This window comes from Globicephala melas, chromosome 16, assembly GCF_963455315.2.
Source record: "Globicephala melas chromosome 16, mGloMel1.2, whole genome shotgun sequence".
NCBI lineage: Eukaryota > Metazoa > Chordata > Mammalia > Artiodactyla > Delphinidae > Globicephala > Globicephala melas.
The window spans coordinates 69,941,279-69,963,475 of NC_083329.1; the positions used below are offsets into that span (position 1 = coordinate 69,941,279).

Here is a 22,197-nt window from a genome sequence, read left to right on the forward strand (position 1 = left end):
GGGAGCTTTTTCAGTTGGCTTCTCTAACTCTTTGACATACCCCCATCATTCCTGACAAACCCCCATCAGTGTTTTTTTGGCACTTTCTTTTGGCCACTACAAGAAACCCCCAGGCTCACCTTTTATGTTCCCTGCTCTAGGTCTACAATCAGCCATTTTTCTAAAGAGTCCTGGTTCCTTTTCTTGGAGAATGAAATTATAAACCAAGAACTGGGTCCTGGGTGGTATGCTCACTGCCACTGGATGTCATTGCTTTTTGGCCCTCTTTGTGAACAGATCTAAGAAGTATGTGTATATATGTGTTTACACTTAACTATACAACTATTCATCTGTATATCTATTAAGTTAAACAAGAATTCACACTGATGTTTTCAGTTTATGTGTCTAATCTTTCGCTTTTTCAAACAGTACTGCAAGTAATGACTTTACATACATGTCAGGTTACACGTGTGCCAGTGGATATATAGGATAAATTCCCAAAAGTTGGATTGCTAGGAAGAGACAATACATTTGTCAAAGAGACAATACATTTGTAAATTTGATAGACAGCTGCTAACCTACATTCCACAAGGGGGTTTTTACTTCCATTAGACATATAGAGAATACTTGTTTTCTTACAGCTTTAACAGCTGAGAATGCTACCAACATTTTACAGTTTTGTCAATTTGATATATGACAAATGACATTTCTGTATAGTTTTAATTAACATTTTTCTTATTATCCTTAAGGCTGAACTGTTCATTTGTTTAAGAATCATTTGTATTTCTTTAGTCATATCCTTGGCATACTCTTCTATTGCACTATTGGTCTTTTTCTTCTTGCTTCTGCATGCTCTTTTTATATTACAGAACGTAATTGTTTGTTGATGTCTGAGATGCAATGCTTTTCCCAGTTTCTAATTCTTATTTTATTTTGATTCTGGTATTTTTTCATTGCAGACTTCTGGCTTTCATATATCAAATTTAACTATCTTTGTCTTTACAGCTTCAGAATTTTGAAGCATAATTATAAAGGTCTTCCCCATCCAAGGCTATAAATAACTTAACCCATGTTTTTCTCTAACATTTTTATGGCTCCACTTATTTTACATTTAAGGGTTTGATCCATTTGGATGTATTCTGGTTTATAAACAAAGACAGGTTTGAATCCAATTTCATTTTATTTTTTTCTTGATGGATACCCAGTCGTCCCAGTATTATTTATTGAATAATTATCTTTTCACCACAGATCTGAAATGCCATTTTACCAAATACTGAATTCCAGTGATTGGGTCAACTGCTTAGCTTTCTGTTGTGTTCCTTTGGTCTATGTAGTGATTCACCACTGTGTCCAAATACTTGAGATTTTATAACACTACTACTAGTACTACTACTACTAAGATACGCTAAAGCTTGTTACACTTTTAAAAGACAGTTTTTCTGGCTATTTCTATTTTTTTATTTTCCACATTTTTTTTGTTAGAATCACCTTGCCTAGTAACCCACCTCTAGGCTAAAACATTAACAAAAAACTGTTGGCATTTTTATTGGCATATTCATATTATAAATTAACTTGGTGAGATTTAGCATTTTTATGATGTTAGGTCTTTCAAAGAAAATTGTAAGTTTTTTCCAAATGTTAAAAACTTCCGGACCTCCCTGGTGGCGCAGTGGTTGAGAGTCCGCCTGCCGACGCAGGGGACGCGGGTTCGTGCCCCGGTCCAGTAGGATCCCACGTGCCATGGAGCGACTGGGCCCGTGAGCCATGGCCGCTGAGCCTGCACGTCCGGAGCCTGTGCTCCGCAATGGGAGAGGCCACAAGAGTGAGAGGCCCGCGTACCGCAAAAAACAAAAAACTTCCTTTGTGGCTTTAAAATTCTTTGAAGTTTTCTTCCTATAGGGCTTGCATATTACTTTTTTAAAAGTATATTCTGCATAGTTTCTATTTCTTGTTAGAGCATATATATTTTCTTTCACTAAATCTTTTATCTTTGTTTTCATACATAAATATTATTAAAAATTATACAGTGAAATTGACTTTTCCTTTTGGTGTATAGTTCTATGAACTTAAACCCTTGTAAAGATCATGTAACCACCACTACAATTGTGATACAGAACAGTTACATCACCTCAAAAAACTCCCTCATGCTATCCTTTTATGTACGCTTCTCACCCCAGCCTCTGGCAAACACTGATTTGTTCTCCACTGCTATAGTTGTGTCTTGTTGAGGATTTCCCATAAATGTAATGATACAGTATACAATCTTTTGAGACTGACTTCAACTCAGTATGATGCTACTGAGACGGATCCAAATTATCGTATCATGGTTCAATCAGTTTTATTGCTGAGTAGTGCTCCATTGTATGGATATACCATAGTTTGTTTACCTGTTCATCTATTGATAGACATTCAGTTTTGAGCACTTACGAACAGAGCTGCTAGACAACATTCGTGCACAGGCTTTTGGGTGAACATATGTTTTTCTTTCTTTAGAGTAATGCCTAGGAGTGGGATGGATGGGATATAATTTTATAAGATGCTGCCAACTATTGTCCAGAGTGGCTGTGCCACTTTGCATTTCCACAAGCAAAGCATAAGAGTTCTAGGTGCTCTGTGTCTTTGTCAGCATTTGGTATTGCCAGTATTTTTTAGTTTAGCCATTCTAATAGTTGTGTAGTGGTTTCATAGTGGTGTTTTTCTTTTCTTTGAACATCTTCCTTTTTTAATTTTTTATACAGAAGCTTCTTATTAGTTATCTATTTTATACATATTAGTCACAGTGGTTTTATTTTATATTTCCCTAATGACAAATGATGTTGAACAACTTTTAAGGAGTTTATTTGCTATCCTTATATCTTCTTTGGTGAAGGGTTTGTTCAAATTCTTTGCCCATTTTTAAAATAAGATAAACTTTATTTTGGAAAAGATTTATATTTATAGAAAAATTACAAAAATAGTATTGAGAATTCCTGCACACTCCACACAGTTTCTCTTATTTTTGACATCTAACATTATCATGGTACCTTTATTTACGACTAATAAACCAATTTTATATATTACAATTAACTAAAGCCCATATTTTATTCAATTTCCTTAATTTTTACTAAGTGTCCTTTTTCTGTTCCAGGATCATATCCAGGATACCACATTACACTTGGTAGTCATGTCTCCTGAGTTTCCCCTAGATTGATAGTTTCTCTGACTTTTCTTGTTTTTGATAACCTTATCAGTTTGAAAAGGACTGGTCAAATATTTTGTACAATGTTCCTCAATTTGGGTTTGTCTGATGGTTAAACATAAGTTATGGGTTTTCATGGCTTTGTCCATTTTTAATAGGGTTGTTTGTTTTCTTATTGTTGAGTTTTGAGAGTTCTTTATATATTACAACTACAAGTCCTTTTTCAGATATGTGATTTGCAAATATATTTTTCCTTGTCTGTAGCTTGTCTTTTCATTCTTTTAACAATGATGTTCATAAAACAAAAATTTTAAAATTTGATGAAATCCAATTTTTTTTATGGGTCATGTTTTGGGGTTCACTTCTAACAACTTCTTGATAACCCAAGGTCATGAAGATTTTCTCCTATGTTTTCTTCTAAAAGATTTATAGTTTTATATTTTAAATGTGTATCTGAGCCATTTAGATTTAATTGTATCAAGTGAAAGTTCAGGTTGAAGTGTATTTTTTTCAAAATAGATGAGCAGTTGTTCCAACAACATTTATTGAAAAGGCTACCTGGTTCCACTGAATTGCTTTTGCATATTTATAAAAAAAAATCAGATAACCATTTTTGTGTGAGTCTATTTCTGAATTCTGTCTTCTGTTCCATCAATTTATGTGTTCATCTCTTCACTAATTCCACACTGACTTCATTACTGTAACTTTATAGTAATTCTTAAATTGAGTGGTAAGACGGATGCAGCTTTACTCTTATTTTTCAAAAATTTTTTAGCTGTTTTAGGTCCTTAGCCTTTCCATATAAATTTAAAAAATCAACGAGTATGTCTAGAAAAAATCCTGCTGGGATTTGGATTGATACTGCATTAAATCTACAGATCAATTTAGAAGACATCTTTTTTTTTTTTTTTTTTTTGCGGTACGTGGGCCTCTCACTGTTGTGACCTCAGACTGCTGTGGCCTCTCACTGTTGTGACAGGCTCTGGACGCGCAGGCTCAGTGGCCATGGCTCACAGGCCCAGCCGCTCCACGGCATGTGGGATCTTCCCGGACCGGGGCACGAACCCGTGTCCCCTGAATCAGCAGGCAGACTCTCAACCACTGCGCCAACAGGGAAGCCCTAGAAGACATCTTTACCATGTGGAGACTTCTAATCCAAGGACACAGTATGTTTTTTCATTTGTTTAGGTTTTATTTCTTTTATCATCATTTTAGCATATAGATTGCGTACATTTTGTTAGATTTATACTCAAGTACTTCTATTATGTTTTGAGTTATTGTAAATGATATTATCTGTTAAAATTTTGGTAACCAATGTACATTGCTAGCATACTGAAATACAACTGACTTGTGTGTTTTGACCTTATTCCTGCAAATTTGCTAAACTCATTAGTTCTAGGAATTGTTTTGATTCTGTGTAATTTTGTATATAGAGCAACATTTCATCTAAGAACAGGGACTGCTTGATTCCTTCCTTTCCAATCTGCATGTGTCTTATTTCTTTTTCTCACCATACTGCAGTTATTGCTAAGACTCCTATTCTTATGTTGAATAGGAGTGGTAAGAGAAGACATTCTTACCTTGACCCCGATCTTATGGGGAAAGAATCTGGTCTTTCTACCACTAAGTATGATGGTGGCTTTTTTGTAGATGTCTTTTATGAGGCTGACAAATATCACTTCTTTTCTTAATTTTCTGACTTTAAAAACATACTGAATGGATGTTGTATTTAGTCAAATGCTTTCTCTGCATGTATTTACATGATCATGTGTTTTTTTCTTCTTTCAACTATTTACATTGATCAGATTTTCAATACTGAACCAGCATTGAATTTCTGGGATAAAGCCCAACTGGTCATTATAAATGACCAGTTGGGCTTTTTTATAAATTGCCTGAGTCATTTTGATGACATTTTGTTGGGAATGTTTTTTATGTTCATCAGGGATATTGCTCTGTAATTTCTTCTCCTTCTCCTATACCTACTACGCCACCTTTCCTCTACTTTTTCTTTTCCTTCTCTTTCTTCTCCCTCTCCCTCACCTCTCCTTCTTCTCTCTTTCTCTTTGTCAGGTTTTGGTATGAAGATAATTTTAGCCTCATAAAATGAGTTAGGAAGAGTTCTTTCCTCCACTATTTCTGGAAGAGGTTATGTATAATTGGTGGTATTTCTTCATTAAATATTTAATAGAATTTTCCGTTGAAAACATCTGGGACTGAAGAAGTTTTTCCAAAAGTTTTTAGCAACAAACTCAATTTCTTAAATCATTATGGGAATATCAGGTTGTCTATTTCATCTTGGGTGAGTTTTGTTAGTTTGTGGTTTTTGAGAATTGGTCAGTTCCTTTTTGTTTTCTAATGTATGTCTATAATTAGCATTCTCTTAATATTCTGTAAATGTCTGCAGGATCTTTAGTGATACCCTTTTTTAATATCTGATAATGATAACCTGTGCCTTCTATCTTTTTTCTTAGTTTTGCTTCTTGTTTATCAACTTTACTGGTTGTTTCAAAGATCCTGATTTTTGTTTCATTGATTTTTCTCCATTGGTTTTCCATTTTCAATTTCATTGATTTCTGTTTGTTATTTCTTTCTTTTCTGCTTGATCCATGTTCTTTTTTTCTGGCTTCCTAAAGTTTAAGCTTATTCATTTTAGACTGCATTCTTTTCTAATATAAGCATTTACTGATAGAAACTTCCCTCTTATCATCGGCTCAACTGCATCTCACAAATTTTCATGTTTTATTATCATTCACTTAAAAATCTTTTCTAATATCTGTTGAGACTTTCTCTTTGACTCATGGACTGTTAAGAACTGTGCTGTTCAATATCCAAGTGTTCAGAGATTTTCCTGACATATTTCTATTATTAATTTCTTGCTTAATTCCATTATGGTCAGAAAATATATTTGTATAATTTCAATTACTTTATTTTATTTACTTATTTTTAAACATCTTTATTGGAGTATTATAACTGCTTTACAATGGTGTGTTAGTTTCTGCTTTATAACAAAGTGAATCAGTTATACATATACATATGTCCCCATATCTCTTTCCTCTTGCATCTCCCTCCCTCCCACCCTCCCTATCCCACCCCTCTAGATGGTCACAAAGCACCGAGCTGATCTCCCTGTGCTATGCGGCTGCTTCCCACTAGCTATCTATTTTACGTTTGGTAGTGTATATATGTCCATGTCACTCTCTCACTTTGTCCCAGCTTACCCTTCCCTCTCCCCGTATCCTCAAGTCCATTCTCTAGTAGGTCTGTGTCTTTATTCCCGTCTTGCCCCTAGGTTCTTCGTGAACATTTTTTTTTATAAGATTCCATATATATATGTGTTAGCATACAGTATTTATTTTCCTCTTTCTGACTTACTTCACTCCTACCTAAGGAGACAAAAGACCTGTATGCAGAAAATTATAAGACACTGATGAAAGAAATTAAAGATGATACAAATAGATGGAGAGATACCATGTTCTTGGATTGGAAGAATAAACATTGTGAAAATGACTCTACTACCCAAAGCAATCTACAGATTCAATGCAATCCCTATCAAACTACCACTGGCATTTTTTCACAGAACTAGAACAAAAAATTTCAGTTTGTATGGAGACACAGAAGACCCCAAATAGCCAAAGCAATCTTGAGAAAGAAAAATGGAGCTGGAGGAATCAGGCTCCCTGACTTCAGACTATACTACAAAGCTACAGTAATCAAGACAGCATGGTACTGGCACAAAAACAGAAATAGAGATAAAAGAAACAGGATAGAAAGCCCAGAGATAAACCCACACACATATGGTCACATTATCTTTGATAAAGGAGGCAAGAATATACAGTGGAGAAAAGACAGCCTCTTCCATAAGTGGTGCTGGGAAAACTGGGCAGTTACATGTAAAAGAATGAAATTAGAACACTCCCTAACACCATACACAAAAATAAACTCAAAATGGATTAAAGACCTAAATGTAAGGGCAGACACTATAAAACTCTTAGAGGAAAACATAGGCAGAACACTCTATGACATAAATCACAGCGAGATCCTTTTTGACCCACCTCCTAGAGAAATGGAAATAAAACCAAAAATAAACAGATGGGACATAATGAAACTTAAAAGCTTTTGCACAGCAAAGGAAACCATAAACAAGACAAAGAGACAACACTCAGAATGGGAGAAAATATTTGCAAATGAAGCAACTGACAAAGGATTAATCTCCAAAATTTACAAGCAGCTCATGCAGCTCAATATCAAAAAAGCAAACAACCCAATCCAAAAATGGGCAGAAGACCTAAATAGACATTTCTCCAAAGAAGATGTACAGATTGTCAACAAACACATGAAAGAATGCTCAGCATCATTAATCATTAGAGAAATGCAAATCAAAACTACAGTGATGTATCACCTCACACCAATCAGAATGGCCATCATCAAAAAACCTACAAACAATAAATGCTGGAGAGGGTGTAGAGAAAAGGGAACCCTCTTGCACTGTTGGTGGGAATGTAAATTGATACAGCCACTATGGAGAATAGTATGGAGTTTCCTTAAAAAACTAAAAATAGAACCACCATACGACCCAGCAATCCCACTACTGGGCATATACCCTGAGAAAACCATAATTGAAAAAGAGTCATGTACCAAAATGTTCATTGCAGCTCTATTTACAATAGCCAGGACATGGAAGCAACTTAAGTGTCCATCAACAGATGAATGGATAAAGAAGATGTGGCACATATATACAATGGAGTATTACTCAGCCATAAAAAGAAATGAAATTGAGTTATTTGTAGTGAGGTGGAGGGACCTAGAGTCTGTCATACAGAGTGAAGTAAGTCAATTACTTTAAATTTAAGGTTGTTTTATGACCCAGGATACAGTCTACCTTGGTGAATGTTCCACACACACTTGAAAAGAATGACTATTCTATTGTTTGGGGGTGTACTGTTCTCTGAATGTCAATTAGATCCAGTCAGTTGATGTTGTTTTTCTTTTGGTTTACCCTGTTTGTGGCCTAGTCAGCATTGTGAATTTATAGGCTTATGTCTTTTGCTAAATTTGGGAAGTTTTCATCCATTGCTTCTTCAAATGTTTGTTTAGCACTGTAGTCTTTCTCCTTTTGGGACTCTGATGATATGTATATTAGAACTTCCATTGTCCCACAGGTCCCTGAGGTTTTGTTCATTTGCTTGCCAGTCTTTTTTTCTCTGTATTGTGCAGATTGGATAATTTCTATTGTTCTATCTTCAAGTTCACTGATTTCTCCATTCTGCTATTGATTGCATCCAGCAAGATTTAAATTTCGGTCACTGTATAATTTGGTTCTAAAATTTTAATGTTTCTTCTTTATACCTTCCATTTCTTTCATGATTCTTTATATTTTAACATTTGTTTCAACAATATGCATAACTTTTCATTTAAGTTCTTTTATAATAGCTATTTTGAAGTCTTTGCCGTATAATCTCCATATCTACTTCATCTTATTGTTGGCAATAATAATATTATTATTTTCCATGCAAGTTGATATTGACATTGTTCTCTGCCCAGTAATTTCGGCAACAGTGTTAAAAGAATATGTTTCGAGACATGTAGTACTCAAAGATTCTACAAATATTTGTGTATGAGGAAAAAAACAGCCAAAATCTGTCTTTCTGATGATATACTAAGAATTCTTTTTTGGAAGGTTGTAGTTCAACAACTGAAACTGAAACAATGTTATATTATTTATCAGGTCTCTTAATAAAATATGTATTTTTAATTGTAATACTGGAAAAGACTGAATTCTCAGGACTAACTACCTGAGACTTCAGTTTTTGTGGTTTTTTTTTTTTTTTTTTTGTGGTACATGGGCCTCTCACTGTTGTGGCCTCTCCCATTGCGGAGCACGGGCGCCGGATGCGCAGGCTCAGCAGCCATGGCTCACGGGCCTAGCCGTTCCGCGGCATGTGGGATCTTCCCGGACAGGGGCACGAACCTGTGTCCCCTGCATCGGCAGGCGGACTCTCAACCACTGCGCCACCAGGGAAGCCCTTGTGTTAGTTTTATGCTATGTTCTTATGTGCAGGATAATTTGAAATCAGTCAGTTAATATCATACAATTTTTTTCATTATCAATTATAATTATTTTTTTCTTCTATTGGTACTGTTATTTATGTTTAACATGGCACCCATACCTAAGTAAAAGCAAAGATGAAATTCTCCTATTTGTAGAGAAGGAAAATAGTGATTTCTTCTCCTCACATACAAGAACTACCAATTCTTCCCTTGTTATGGGTGATGAGGAGCAGGAAGAACACGTGGAGCAGAAGTGGCTTCTCTACTAATTTTGCTAGCTCACTTAATATTTCCCCTGCATCCATATAGTTAGAAACTGATACATAGAACAGAATAAGCTTTTTGTGACCAAAAGCCATGCATAAATTTTACTAGGATGATGGTGACAATTCTTCAGGGGTGACAAGGTCTTCTACCTGCCCAAATTTAAAAAAAAGAAACTAAAAACAAGCAAACAACCAAAAAGAAAAGAAGAGACAAAAAGGAAGGAAGGAAGGAGGAAGGAAGAAAGGAAGGAAGGAAGGAAGGAAGGGAGGAAGGGAGGAAGGGAGGGAAGGAAGGAGGGAGGGAGGAAGGAAGCAAGGAAGCTGTCTCCCATAGACACAAGCACGTCTTTCAACTGAGTCAGAAACACCTTTACGTTTATTGTGCTCAAGGTCTTTTGATTATATACTCTAAGATTGAAGTTCTAGTTCTTCTACTTCCCGGCTATGCAACTTTGTTCTCTGGACTGCTTGCTCAACTCTGAAATAGTGATTACAATACCTCCCCTGCAGGAGTTGCTCTGCATTCCATAATGTATGTTAAAGATTAGAACCAAACATACTGCCTAGTGCAGACTCGGCAATAAATAAACGATAGATTTCTTTCTTTTCCTCCTTCCAAGTAGCAATTCTGTTTATTCTCAAACAAAAGTCATCACATTTTAAATTGCTCCAAGGAAGAATTTCCAAATTTCCTGTAGTAACTCATTTCAATTTTATGTAAGAAAAAAAGTCACAAAATATAAGTGTATGTGAATAATGTCTATTTCATGGGGTTTTGATATTGACCAAAGTACCTCCTCTTAACAGTAATCCTGAGATACCCCAATAATAATTACAGGTAAGATGAGATGAAAACAGCTCAAAAAATGAAAAAATATCTAGATAAATCTGAGCTACTTGACATTTTGGGGATGGATGGCACTAATAAGATTTCAAAATGAAAGTAACATATTTGGCAAATTAATTACTATGAGAACTTTAGCCTTGTTAAGTATTATTTGAAGCTTTATAACTTAATGAAGATATGAACTATATTTTTGCTAAAAAACAATAAAATTAGGAACTTTTGCTGAAGAACATTAATTTAGACAGAAGATTAATTTAGACAGTGGACTAAATTTTTGTTTCTTAAAAAAAGAAAAAATAATGTACTCACTTTTAAGATTATGAAGTAACATATCCAGTAAAGTCATAAATTTTGAATACTGAATAATAGAAAAGTCCATTCCTCTTGCCCACAAAAATCCAGATACATAATAATCTAGTAGACTGGCTTCCTTTAAACAGGTTTGAAGATTTCTGAAATTCAGAAACTTTTCCAGTTTCCTGTAACAAAAAGAAAAATCCAGATATTAAAATTGATTAAATAATGAACAGTTCCTTTTCTAAGTTTTGAAAACAGGTATTTTTCTTGAATGAAAATTCTATAATGCTCATAATCTGAAAATACCCATGGTTATATCAAAAGCTGAAGTCAAAAATGGCATTCAAAAGAGAAACAGAGAGAGAATGAGAGAGCGAGCTCTCTAATACAACCCCATTAGTATTTTATTCTGAATTATATTCTTTTGACTCCCTAAATTTACTTACTTTTCACTGTACTGATTTCTGCTACCTAATGTTGCTAAGGAAAAGTCTGAGGCCTGCCTGATAATTTTCCTCTAGGTGACTTTCTTTATCCCAGAGATGAGGTAATACATGAAGTTTTATTCTATTAAAATATTTAAATCAAAGACCAACTCTTATTGGTCTTCTTTCTCTACTTCTTCTAAATCTTTTTCTCCTCCCCTCTCTCTTCATTTTATCTTTGAAGTATAGTAACTTTTCGTTTTCCTTTTCCCTCAAATTCAATGTGTTTTTCCATGTATACAATCAAGTTTCTTTTATTTCTGACAATGGTCTGGAACTAGATTGTTAAATATTCATTCTGCTTTCTTTTTTAAAGAATTCCAATTATGTATATTTTACTCATTTTTTTCTATAACTGTAATTTTCTCTTTGAACTTCAAAAAAATTTTAAGTCAATTTCCTTTTCATTTTATATGCTTTTCTTGTTACTGTCTTCTATGTCTCTTGTGTTTTCAGCAGTGTTAATTCTCCCTTGGGCTGCTTATAACTTTCACCTCTGCAAGATCTCTCCTTTTCTACTTCTTTAAAAAATGTTTCATCACCTTTCCTTATCTCTACCTTGAATTTTTGTATCTGTCTTATGCTCTTGTGATTGCTTCGTAAGTGTTCTTAACTCATGGTAAATATTTGATCATTTTTTGTTTGTTCGTGGCCATATTCTTCTGGTGTATTTTCTTTGCCTGCCATTTCTTTTTTCTATTCTTCAATTTTTTTCTTGCAGTGTCTTTGTATGTAACCTCCTTGCTTAATGCTCAAACCTGGCCATATTACAAGATGTTTTCTATATGATATAATTTTGTCAATTATTCTAATTTTTATTCTTTTTTCAGTTAGTGGGGAAAAGGGAAAAAGTAGAATAGGTTCTCTTCACTATCACATAAACAATCTATTTCTTGTAAACATGGGAAGTATCTGCTCTAAGACTGTGTATTCTGGTCTTGCTATTGCAAACAAGGGTTCTTGAAACGGCACTTCAGGGTTTTCTCCTCACCTGGGAGAATAAGTATATTTTTAAGCTTATTCTCAGATCTTCCACTATGTACATCCTCCTTGTAATTTCTCCTGCACTTCTGCTTGATCTACAGTTTCTGGTGGGCATCCTCACAGTTTGTGGTCTGTGCTTTCAGCATCTCCTTGTTAGTAGAAATGGAATTGGTATTTCCTAGATGCTTATATGTGATTTCTCAGGGAATGTCTGTATGTGTGTATGTGTGTTTGTGTGTGTGTGTGTGTGACAACTTTATACTGCCATTTACAAAAAAAGAGTCCTTATTATTTACAATACTGAAATAAATTACACAATCAGAATAATGAATACAGCAAGATTAAACAAGTCTGGGAATAAATAAAGCTGATGTTGCGTTTAACTCACTCTCTAACATACATTTCATTTACAGTAGTATCTGCGTAGACCCCAACACCCAAAGTGAGATCTGAGTCTTTTCAGCCAGTCATGCTTCTCATCTCCCTTCTCATAATGCCATATAATGCCTTTCAGTATATGGCATTCTCTATAATAATTATTGATCTACAGTGACCACTCTCCTAAATTGTTCTAGTTAATTCATAACTAACAGTAAGGGTCATTTTCTTCTGTGGAACAAAAATCAGAAGAGTTAAGTAAGTAGCTTTGGCTGCTGCTGGCAGTTATTTTATAACCATAAGAAAAATCAGTCCTAAGACTAAGCCTTACTTCTTGATACTACTGAGGACTTGAGTCAACCAACCCTGGAGTCAATCTATCTCTGAATGTCCCGTTATGTGATATTTTACATACACATGTGTGTGTGTGTGTGTGTGTAAATGTGTGTATACTTTATTTTTAGGTCAATATGATCAGTTTTTTATGTTACATGCAATTAAAAGCATCCCAACTGATACATTTTGTCAAGCACACAAATCAAATGGTAGATGCAGAAATGAATGGGGAGGCAATCTGGGGAAGAAGGTTACCTCACTAGCCAGGCATCTTCCATTTGCACTGGATATCAGTCAGCAAGATTTATTTTCCAATGTTTAATGTATAATACCATTTATTCTTAAGTAAAAGTCAGTAGGAAAATGTCTATAGTAATAAAAACTTGTGGTATTTTAATGGAATCAACAAATAGGCCAATGGAACAGAAAGCCCAGAAACAGACCCAATATATATGGGAATTGGTATATGACAGAGGTAGTATTTCAAATCAGTGAGGGAAGTATGAATTCTTCAAAAATGATGCTGGCAGCATTGACTATCCACATAGAAAATAAAATACTACCTCACCCAATACATGGATTAACTAAAACAACCCCATTAGTATTTTATTCTGAATTATATTCTTTTGACTCCCTAAATTTACTTACTTTTCACTCTACTGATTTCTGCTACCTAATGTTGCTAAGGAAAAGTCTGAAGCCTGCCTGATAATTTTCCTCTAGGTGACTTTCTTTATCCCAGAGATGAGGTAATATATGAAGTTTTATTCTATTAAAATATTTAAATCAAAGCTTTTTTGGGGCAATTTACAATAAGAGTATATTTGTTTGATACATAGTTTTGAACAGCAACTTTTCTTATTTTATCTTCTATCAAACTTTTATTTTATGAAGTTTCAAGTATTTTTTTCTTATATACTGTTAGATGTATATTCTAGCATCTTCCAATTGCTTTAATATGCATTTTGAATGTTTTCTTAAATTTGTTTTCCATTACTGCCTTGATTTTCAGCAAGATAAGTTCTATATTGGATTTATTCTTTACCTTAGTTTCTTGCCTTAGTGTTAAAAGCTTCTTAATTTACATATTTTATAACCTCTTCTTTTATCTCGTTTTATGAAATCAATGCCCTCTTTAATCATCAGCTTTTGCCTAACATTTTCTTCTGTTTACAGAAGTTAGTCTTCCTTCTAAGTGTATTCTTCATCTGCATGTTATTGTTTTAATTAAATATCTGACCTGAATAGTGGCATGTGTTCTTTGCTTTACGTTTTTATTTTTTCAATGTTTAACTATATACTAATAGACAATTGCCTAAGAATAATATGGTGAAGTCTCTTTAAGTTTCCTCCACCTTCGCTCTCTTTCCCTAATGTCCCCTCCATCACTTTCCATAGTACCATTTGAATCTTAACCTTCAACCTGAACTGCAGGCTAAATATTTAACATTTCTGTTCTTCATTCAGTTATTTCACTCCAAAGGAAACTAAGCAGGGAGGCATTAGGAGCAAGACACTGCTGTGGTTTGAATGCAAAGTTTCCATGCATTTTACTGGTAAATCTGTAAGCTTTTCCTCTGGGAATAAAGGGAGATGGAAAAGGGGAGAGGGGAGAAATGGCCACAGATGTAGCGTGAGAGAATGTAAGGAAAGAGAAAGATGCTTAATAGTGATTTAGGAAGTTTTGCTATAGTGATAGGTGATGTAACTACCTACTTTGTCTCACCAAGAATTTCAGTAAAAATATTACATTATTCTTGCCTGCTCTTGAAATTGGAGTGCCTTTTATTTTTTAAATATGATGACATGCAGAAATAAGCCTTAAGGCAAGAGCTGAACAGCTCATGGAAACCAATTATAGAGAGGTTATTAAAAGATCTCTCCACCTTACTTCTGTGTTTAAATAGTTATTTTCAATTTAGTCCCTATCCTTTTTTCAAAAGGGATTTGGGTGGATCTGTAAATAAAATCAGGGTTACATTAAAACATGAATCATAGATAGTAGTTAGGAAATGTTGAGAAATGTACCCAGACATTTAACTTTGCTTGAAGTGTATTCCAGAAGTATATTTTAATGATACTTTAATGTTTCATTTGGTTGGTTGCTTTTATGCAACAAAATTTTTAAAGGTAGGGAAATGTGCTAATGTCCCATAATTTATTTTAGTAGGTTTATAACTTCGTAGACTGTATGATTTTGGCATACTTTTGCCACTTGGTGACGTGATACCTCAATTATATTTCTGTCATTTTGAAAGGTGTATAATCCCCATTTATAATAATGCTATTTTATATGGAAAATGAATGACTGGCTACAAATAATTCAGGATTACTGTTACAAAAATCATGTAAAAAACCTCAAGAAAATTACTTTTCAAAGAAATGGCTCCTGACATAAAACTGTTGTCACTTATCCAAAATCGATGCCCTAAAATTTGAGATTACTTCAGATGAATTCTATTAATGAGATGGTCATAGGCACATCCTAAAAGAATGACCTTTTAGGTCAACCTGCTGTTAAACCTGGTTGTTTCTATACAGCAGCTAACTTCTGTATCACCCTCTGTATCATTTACATTCTTCTAGACCTCACCTCTTACAGATTAAAAATACTTTTAGAATTTAGATATTTAACAAAAAAGAGAGCCAGTAATTGAAAAAGAGAAAAAGATTGTCACAAAAGATGGTCATACACAGTACAACTTAAGATGTGATGAGAAATACACAAGTCTAAAAAGCGTTTGCAATAAATTTTATTTAATATAACATCTTGTATTTATTATTTAATAAAAATAAATTATAAACTATATTAAATATATGTCATTTACATTGTATTAATCTACTATCTGCCTAGTTTGTTTTTGTTTTTGTTTTTTTTTGCGGTACGCGGGCCTCTCACTGCTGTGGCTTCTCCCATTGCGGAGCACAGGCTCCGGACGCGCAGGCTCAGCGGCCACGGCTCATGGGCCAAACTGCTCCGCGGCATGTGGGATCTTCCCAGACCGGGGCACGAACCCGTGTCCCCTGCATCAACAGGCAGACTCTCAAACACTGCGCCACCAGGGAAGCCCCCTGCCTAGTTTTAAATACCTATTTTTTACATTTCAATGACCAACATTTGGGGTTACCTAGAAATCGAAGATAATAGTTACTTGAAGCTTCATCAGTGATATTAATACAATAAATGCATTTTTCTAATCAATTCTGACACTAAAAAATAAGAATTCCCAATGAGCATTCATTTCTATAAATATGGTAACATCACCATAAAATTCTTAAACCTGTGAAATTTTTAATTGAGTAATACTTCTAGAAATGCAGATAGTAAGCAGTATGACCAAATCACAGATCACCAGGATTTCTAGCAGGATTTGAAGGCAGTGGAGGTGAAGAGCATTTCAGGAAAAGGCCTGTCAGTGTCATTTGCCTGCTCTTAATATGCCTTCCCTTCTCAAATCTCTCTTCCAGCAAGTACATCTGTCATATATTTCCTTCTCAGCAGTAAATCACCTCTATTCCATAATATTTGTAAGATTTGCAAATGATAACCACTGACAAAGTCATTTTCCATTTGCCCATTATGGTCGACAATGCCCGGCTTACATCTAGATGACTGGACCACAGAAGTCTTACCCTGGAACATTACAGTCCAGAACATCATCACATTGTCCCCACACTCCACACATTATAACCGATCAGGCTTCCATTATTAGAGTGAGATAATTTTTAAAATGAATGATTACTAAAAACATCTTTTCAGAATTTGTGTGGTGGATATATCTGAGTATATATTAGAGTTCTAAGTAAATGATCTACTGTAGAAATCAATGGCCTTAAGAATAGGATGTACGTATATTAGAACTGATACCTATAAATTCAGTTATATTCACATATTTAAGCAAAATGTATGAGATTAGAATACTTAGCATAGCTTCATATCCAATAAAAATCACAGGTGGATGGCTAATATTCAGGATTTCCAAAATTATAAAATGTATTCACTATTAATATTACAGAAAATACATCTTACTCTTGTCATGATGAGACAGAAGACCTAAAGGTTCTTGTGCATACTGACAGTTTTACAAATGAAAGAGAAAAGAAGATGGCATATGCTAATGGCTGCTTTTAACAATAAATCCCTATTCTCTGTTAAGATTAGCAAGTTGGTTGAAATCCATTTCTCCCATAAAGAAGACTGCTGAGCAGTGGAAACAAGTCAGTTGTTTGAGAATTTTTGTGTTCCACAGTCCGGATATATATATCTGTGCAAAATATAATAACAAATATTTTGGAAATAGGTTTAAAATGTGTAATAACATATCATGACCATTTATAGATGCAGAACTAGAACTGTTCCATATTTGGTTGTAATATTGAAGTACTTACTGTTGAACTCCATCTATATCCTCTGCTAGCATTTCGGTGATCTGGGCAACTGAAAGAAAATCTGGACACAGAATCCCTTCATGCTCCTGGAATTCAGTATCTTTCTACGAAAAAAAAATGTGCAATAAGTTATTTCAATCACGTTTCACATATTAATCCCAATGATACCAAAATTTGTTCTTACTTTTGTCTCACTGCTATCAGGAAAAAATTTAAAAACAACAGTCTCCTAGATAATCTCTTTTCCTTTCTGTCTTTAAGTAATGGTACCTCTCTTCTGAAAAGCTGAATCATTAGTCAACCTGTCTTTTGTGCATATTTAAAACTGGGTGAGGTGATGGTTTTCAATTAACAAACATTTTTGAATATCTATATATTCCTCATTGAACTTGGGGCACAAGAGGAGGCAAAGACAAGTAAGAAAGACTTGTTATCCTCAAGAAGCTTAACATCTTGTGGAAGGGACAAACTAAAAGTGACTTTAAAACAAGAAAACAGAATAAGTGAGCCATAATAAAGATGTCATTCAGTCTAAAGGAAGGAAGGGACAACAAGGACAGCAACAGGACAAGGAAAGTCTACAGAGAGAAATAACCTTTGTGAGACTGAGCATGGATAATGTCCCAGGTGAAGCGACTCAGCAACACCAAGGTGATAAAGACAGGACAGTTGGGTACCGGTTCTGTAAATATAAAGTAGTTCACAGTGGTGCCTAGGGCACACACAGGGGACTAGTTGGACCTAAGTGGAAGGTGGGCATTGGAAATATATCACAGGAGATCTTAAATAATTTAATAAAGATTTACTGAGTGATTACAATACACAAGATACTGCACAAGGCACCATACATATTTTAGACCATGGCTGGTTGAAGAATGACAGGCTGAAGAGTTTGTTCTTTACAGGCAATAAGGGACCGTGAAGTTTTTGAGCAATGAAATGACAAAACTATGCTTTAATGAAGGGTACTCTGTAGCAGGGTGAAGGACAAAAAGGAAGAGTTAAATGAAAAGGTTGTTAGAACAGTTCAGGAATGAGGCATTGGGCTGCACTGGGCTCCCAGCAGTGTGCAGAACAGAAAGGGATAAATACAACATATTACATTTGGGGGACTAAAGGAGGGAAGAATGAATGGAGAGTCTGAGTTTCTGAAATAGGTGACTAGAAGAAAAAGGTGTTGATACTCAGGGCCTCCAACATCACATATGCCACCTTTGTGTGAACTAGACGAAGGCATCCTCTCTGGGTGGAGGAAGTACTAAAGGCTTAAGGCTGATGCAGCCCTGCACCCAAGTGCACCACTTGTGAACAGAGTGTAGTTTCAGCTCCTGCTCAACCCTCAGCTGAGTCCTTTTGTTCAGAGTACAATCTGTAAAAGCATATGTGACACTCTTATCACATCAACACAAATAAGAGTTTTGGAAGATGATGCTAGTTTTAAGAAGGCAAGATGATGAATTTGGTTTCAGTGGTTGAATTTTAGGTGAAATATACATAGAAGAAAGAAATGTTTAGAGGTTAATTAGAAATGCTAGAGTCAAGAAAGGTCAAGTTTACGGATGTTGGTTTAGGAGTCACTACAAGTATGAGAATGGATGAAACTGCCCAAAGCTAGAGCATGAAGAGAAGAGCTGTGAATGGGGGATGGAAAAGAAGACTGAAAAAGAGATAAGACACCAGTAGCTCCATGAAAATAAAGGATTGTGAGATTTACGCCAGCCAGAATGGCCATGATTAAAAAGTCTACAAATAACAAGTGCTGGAGAGGGTGTGGAGAAAAGGGAACCCTCCTCCACTGTTGGTGGGAATGTAAATTGGTGCAGCCACTATGGAAAACAGTATGGAGGGCCCTCAAAAAACTAAAAACAGAGTTGCCATATGACCCAGCAACACCACTCCTGGGCATATACTCAGAAAAAAATATAATTCAAAAAGATACATACACCCCTATGTTCACAGCAGCACTATTCACAAAAGCCAAGACATAGAAACAACCTAATGTCCACTGACAGATGAATGGATAAAGAAGATGTGGGGGGTGTGTGTGTGTGTGTGTGCGCGCGCGTGCGCGCGCGCGTGCTGGACTATTACTCAGCCATAAAAAAGAATGAAATAATACCATTTGCAGCAACATGGATAGACCTAAAGATTATCATACTAAGTAAAGTCAGAAAGAGAAAGACAAATACCATATGATAACACTTATATGTGGAATCTAAAATATGACACAAATCAACATATCTATGAAACAAAAAGAGACTCACAGATATACAGAACAGACTTGTGGTTGCCAAGGGGGAAGAGGGGTAGGGAGAAAAGAACTGGGAGTTTGGGATTAGTAGAGGCAAACTATTATACACAGGATGGATAAACAGCAAGGTCCTATTGTATAGCACAGGGAACTATATTCAATATCTTGTGACAAACCATAATGGAAAAGAATATGAAAAAGAATATATATATGTATAACTGAGTCACTTTTCTGTACAGAATTAACACAACATTGTAAATCAACTATACTTCAACAAAATTTAAATAAATAAATACATTTTAAAAAGGATTGTGAGATTTGGGGGAGAGATGGGGCAAATGTTTTTAATTCAACAGTTATTTAGTTTTCCATGTGAATAAGCTCCAATAAGTAAGAGTAGGAAACATTTTGCTATAGTTAACAAGATCACATCCCAAACTTGCCTTATTTCAAGAACAGAAAAATCCCAAAGCTAATACTCATTGGTAATGAAAATCAGTTTAACGTTTGTAATTTAATATTAGGTTATTATATTTTTAAAAATCCAACTTAGAAATAAAATATGCTATTTTATTAGCTATCTTTTCATAATCTTAGAGTTGGTAAATTAACCTAAAGTAGGTCATACTATTAGATTATAAATTTAGTATGAAACAATATTTGAGTATCTAATATAATACCTTGCACCTAGTAGGCACTCAGACACTTGTAAATCAAATTAAATGCACTCAGTTTTTAGACAGAATAGTATTTTAGTCCATAATGTATGGCTATATATTTGTTTAAATATTTGTTAGTTACATGTATTTTTTTTTTAAATTATTAGCAGTAAAGTATAATTATTACTACTGTTAATCCCATTAGATTGTAAATTCCTCAGGGACAGTCATTCAATCTTTTACTTCTTTTTAGAATTCTGCAGGTCCTAGTTAGGTCAACATAGGTTGTTTATCAACTGTCTGAATTCATCTCCATCCTGTGATGACACTGTTAGATGATGGAGCATGATAAAAAGCAGGACCTGGATTTGGAGATCTCATGATGGTTTGAATATTGATGAATTCTGTGACTTACAGCAAGGCATTTGAACGTAAATTTGGATTCATGTTAAAAAATCATTCTGATATGTTTTACTACATACAAGATTGCTATCATTATTCATAATGAATAAAGATATATATGAAAGGTACATTATACAGACATTCAGATCAATTGTATTAGATTTGAAAATTTTCTGAACAGGAGAAAATAGGTCACACAAGCACTGAAAGAGAATACAATAATCTTAATCTTTTGTACAATAATAATTCTAGCTAAGGTGCCTAATATTAGTGCCTCATTTTTTACTAAAACTTGATAGCTTAAGATAATCATCTTGTAGGAGGGTTTGCCTCTGGTTTTTTGTTTTCTTTTGTCTTAAATTGAATTCCTGGACCTATTTTAAACGAGAGCTTTTCTTTTGTTTGTTTATATACTGCCATGTACCTAGAAAGGATATAAGGTGGTTAAAAATCTTTAATCTTTTGATACATACATTCTGATTTGTAAAAATTAAAGATACAATGGAAAATTCATGAATAGGTTAATAAAAATGTAAATATGTAATTATCACTTTCTCTGTAAAATTACATCTCTGACTAGGAAAATACGTAAGCTAAACTGCACTGTAACTCATTTTATTCCACCACCTGCTGGATTTTAGCTGTTATTCCAGAAGCATTAAAATTGTAAGCCTGATATTTTCAGATAACTTCTTCTCTGAATTTTTTTCTCTAATGTCACCTCAACTTTCCACATTTGTACATATGTCTTTCTTCTAGAATTTAAGCCTTTGGGGGCACCTTTGTATCCATCAGTGGTATGTCTTACAAGACTCTTAATAAATGTCCACTAAAAAAAGATAGCACAGATGCCTAAGAGGTGTTTCACAGTCTTAGAGAACAGAGAATGGTCTACAATTTCCACACTTTGAAAGGCTTTCTTCAAGCCTGAAAATAAATGAGCTAAGAAGCAGAGCTGTGTTGAGCCATGTTGGAGCCTGAGGCAAAAAGGAAAAATCAGTAATAGTGATGCTGTCTTTATTTAAAATTTAGATCTATTATGGATTATTTGCATTAATTTTGGTTTTTAAAATATTACATTAAAATATAGTTTCTCTTGACTACTGAATTTTTTGGCACCCCTCACTCACCTCACTATAGTCCTGGACACCATAAGGAGCCAATTTAAGACAAAAAGTAGATGAAAGAAGGATAAATAAAAGCAAGAGCTAGTTCTTTAAAATAATGAATAAAACTGGCAAATCTTGGGCAAATGCGATTAAAGAAAAAATAAATACATGCCACATTAAATGGAAATACATTTGAAAATTACAAGGAAATGGGTGATTTCCTAGGAATATATACGTTATCAAATTTGACCAAGGGTAAGGGAAGAAATGGACCTGACCAAACATGAACTAAACTGGAAGTCTACTTTTTAAAAGGTCACCATGTCCAGACAGTTTACACTTGAAGTTCTACTGAACAATCAAGAACACATAAATTCTGTTAGTCTAATAAGTATAGACCATAGATAATTCATTTTTTAGAAGCCAGCACAGGCTATACACAAAAACCTGAATTAGCACAGAAAGGAAATTATAAGTCAAAATCATTAATAAATTCAGATGCAAAAATTCTAGTTAAAATAATACCTTAGAACACTGAATCCAGCATTGTACTAAAAGAATAATAAGCTATCATTATGAGCAAATAAGG

General features: G+C 34.5%; 1 protein-coding gene across 9 annotated transcripts in view; it reads right to left on the reverse strand.

The window, feature by feature from the left end:
- CABCOCO1 (ciliary associated calcium binding coiled-coil 1) overlaps positions 1–22,197 on the reverse strand; it is a 144,237-nt gene that overhangs the window by 116,679 nt on the left and 5,361 nt on the right. For all 9 annotated transcript variants that reach the window (XR_009559349.1, XR_009559350.1, XR_009559352.1 and 6 more), the window contains exons 2-3: positions 17,188–17,291; positions 10,628–10,797 (exon numbers count right to left, since the gene is read on the reverse strand). Coding sequence is in view for 6 of the 9 variants with exons in the window: in XM_060286400.1 (XP_060142383.1) it covers positions 10,628–10,797; positions 17,188–17,291 (274 nt within the window). In the remaining 3 variants the exon portion in view is untranslated. The remainder of the gene's footprint in view (positions 1–10,627; positions 10,798–17,187; positions 17,292–22,197) is intronic.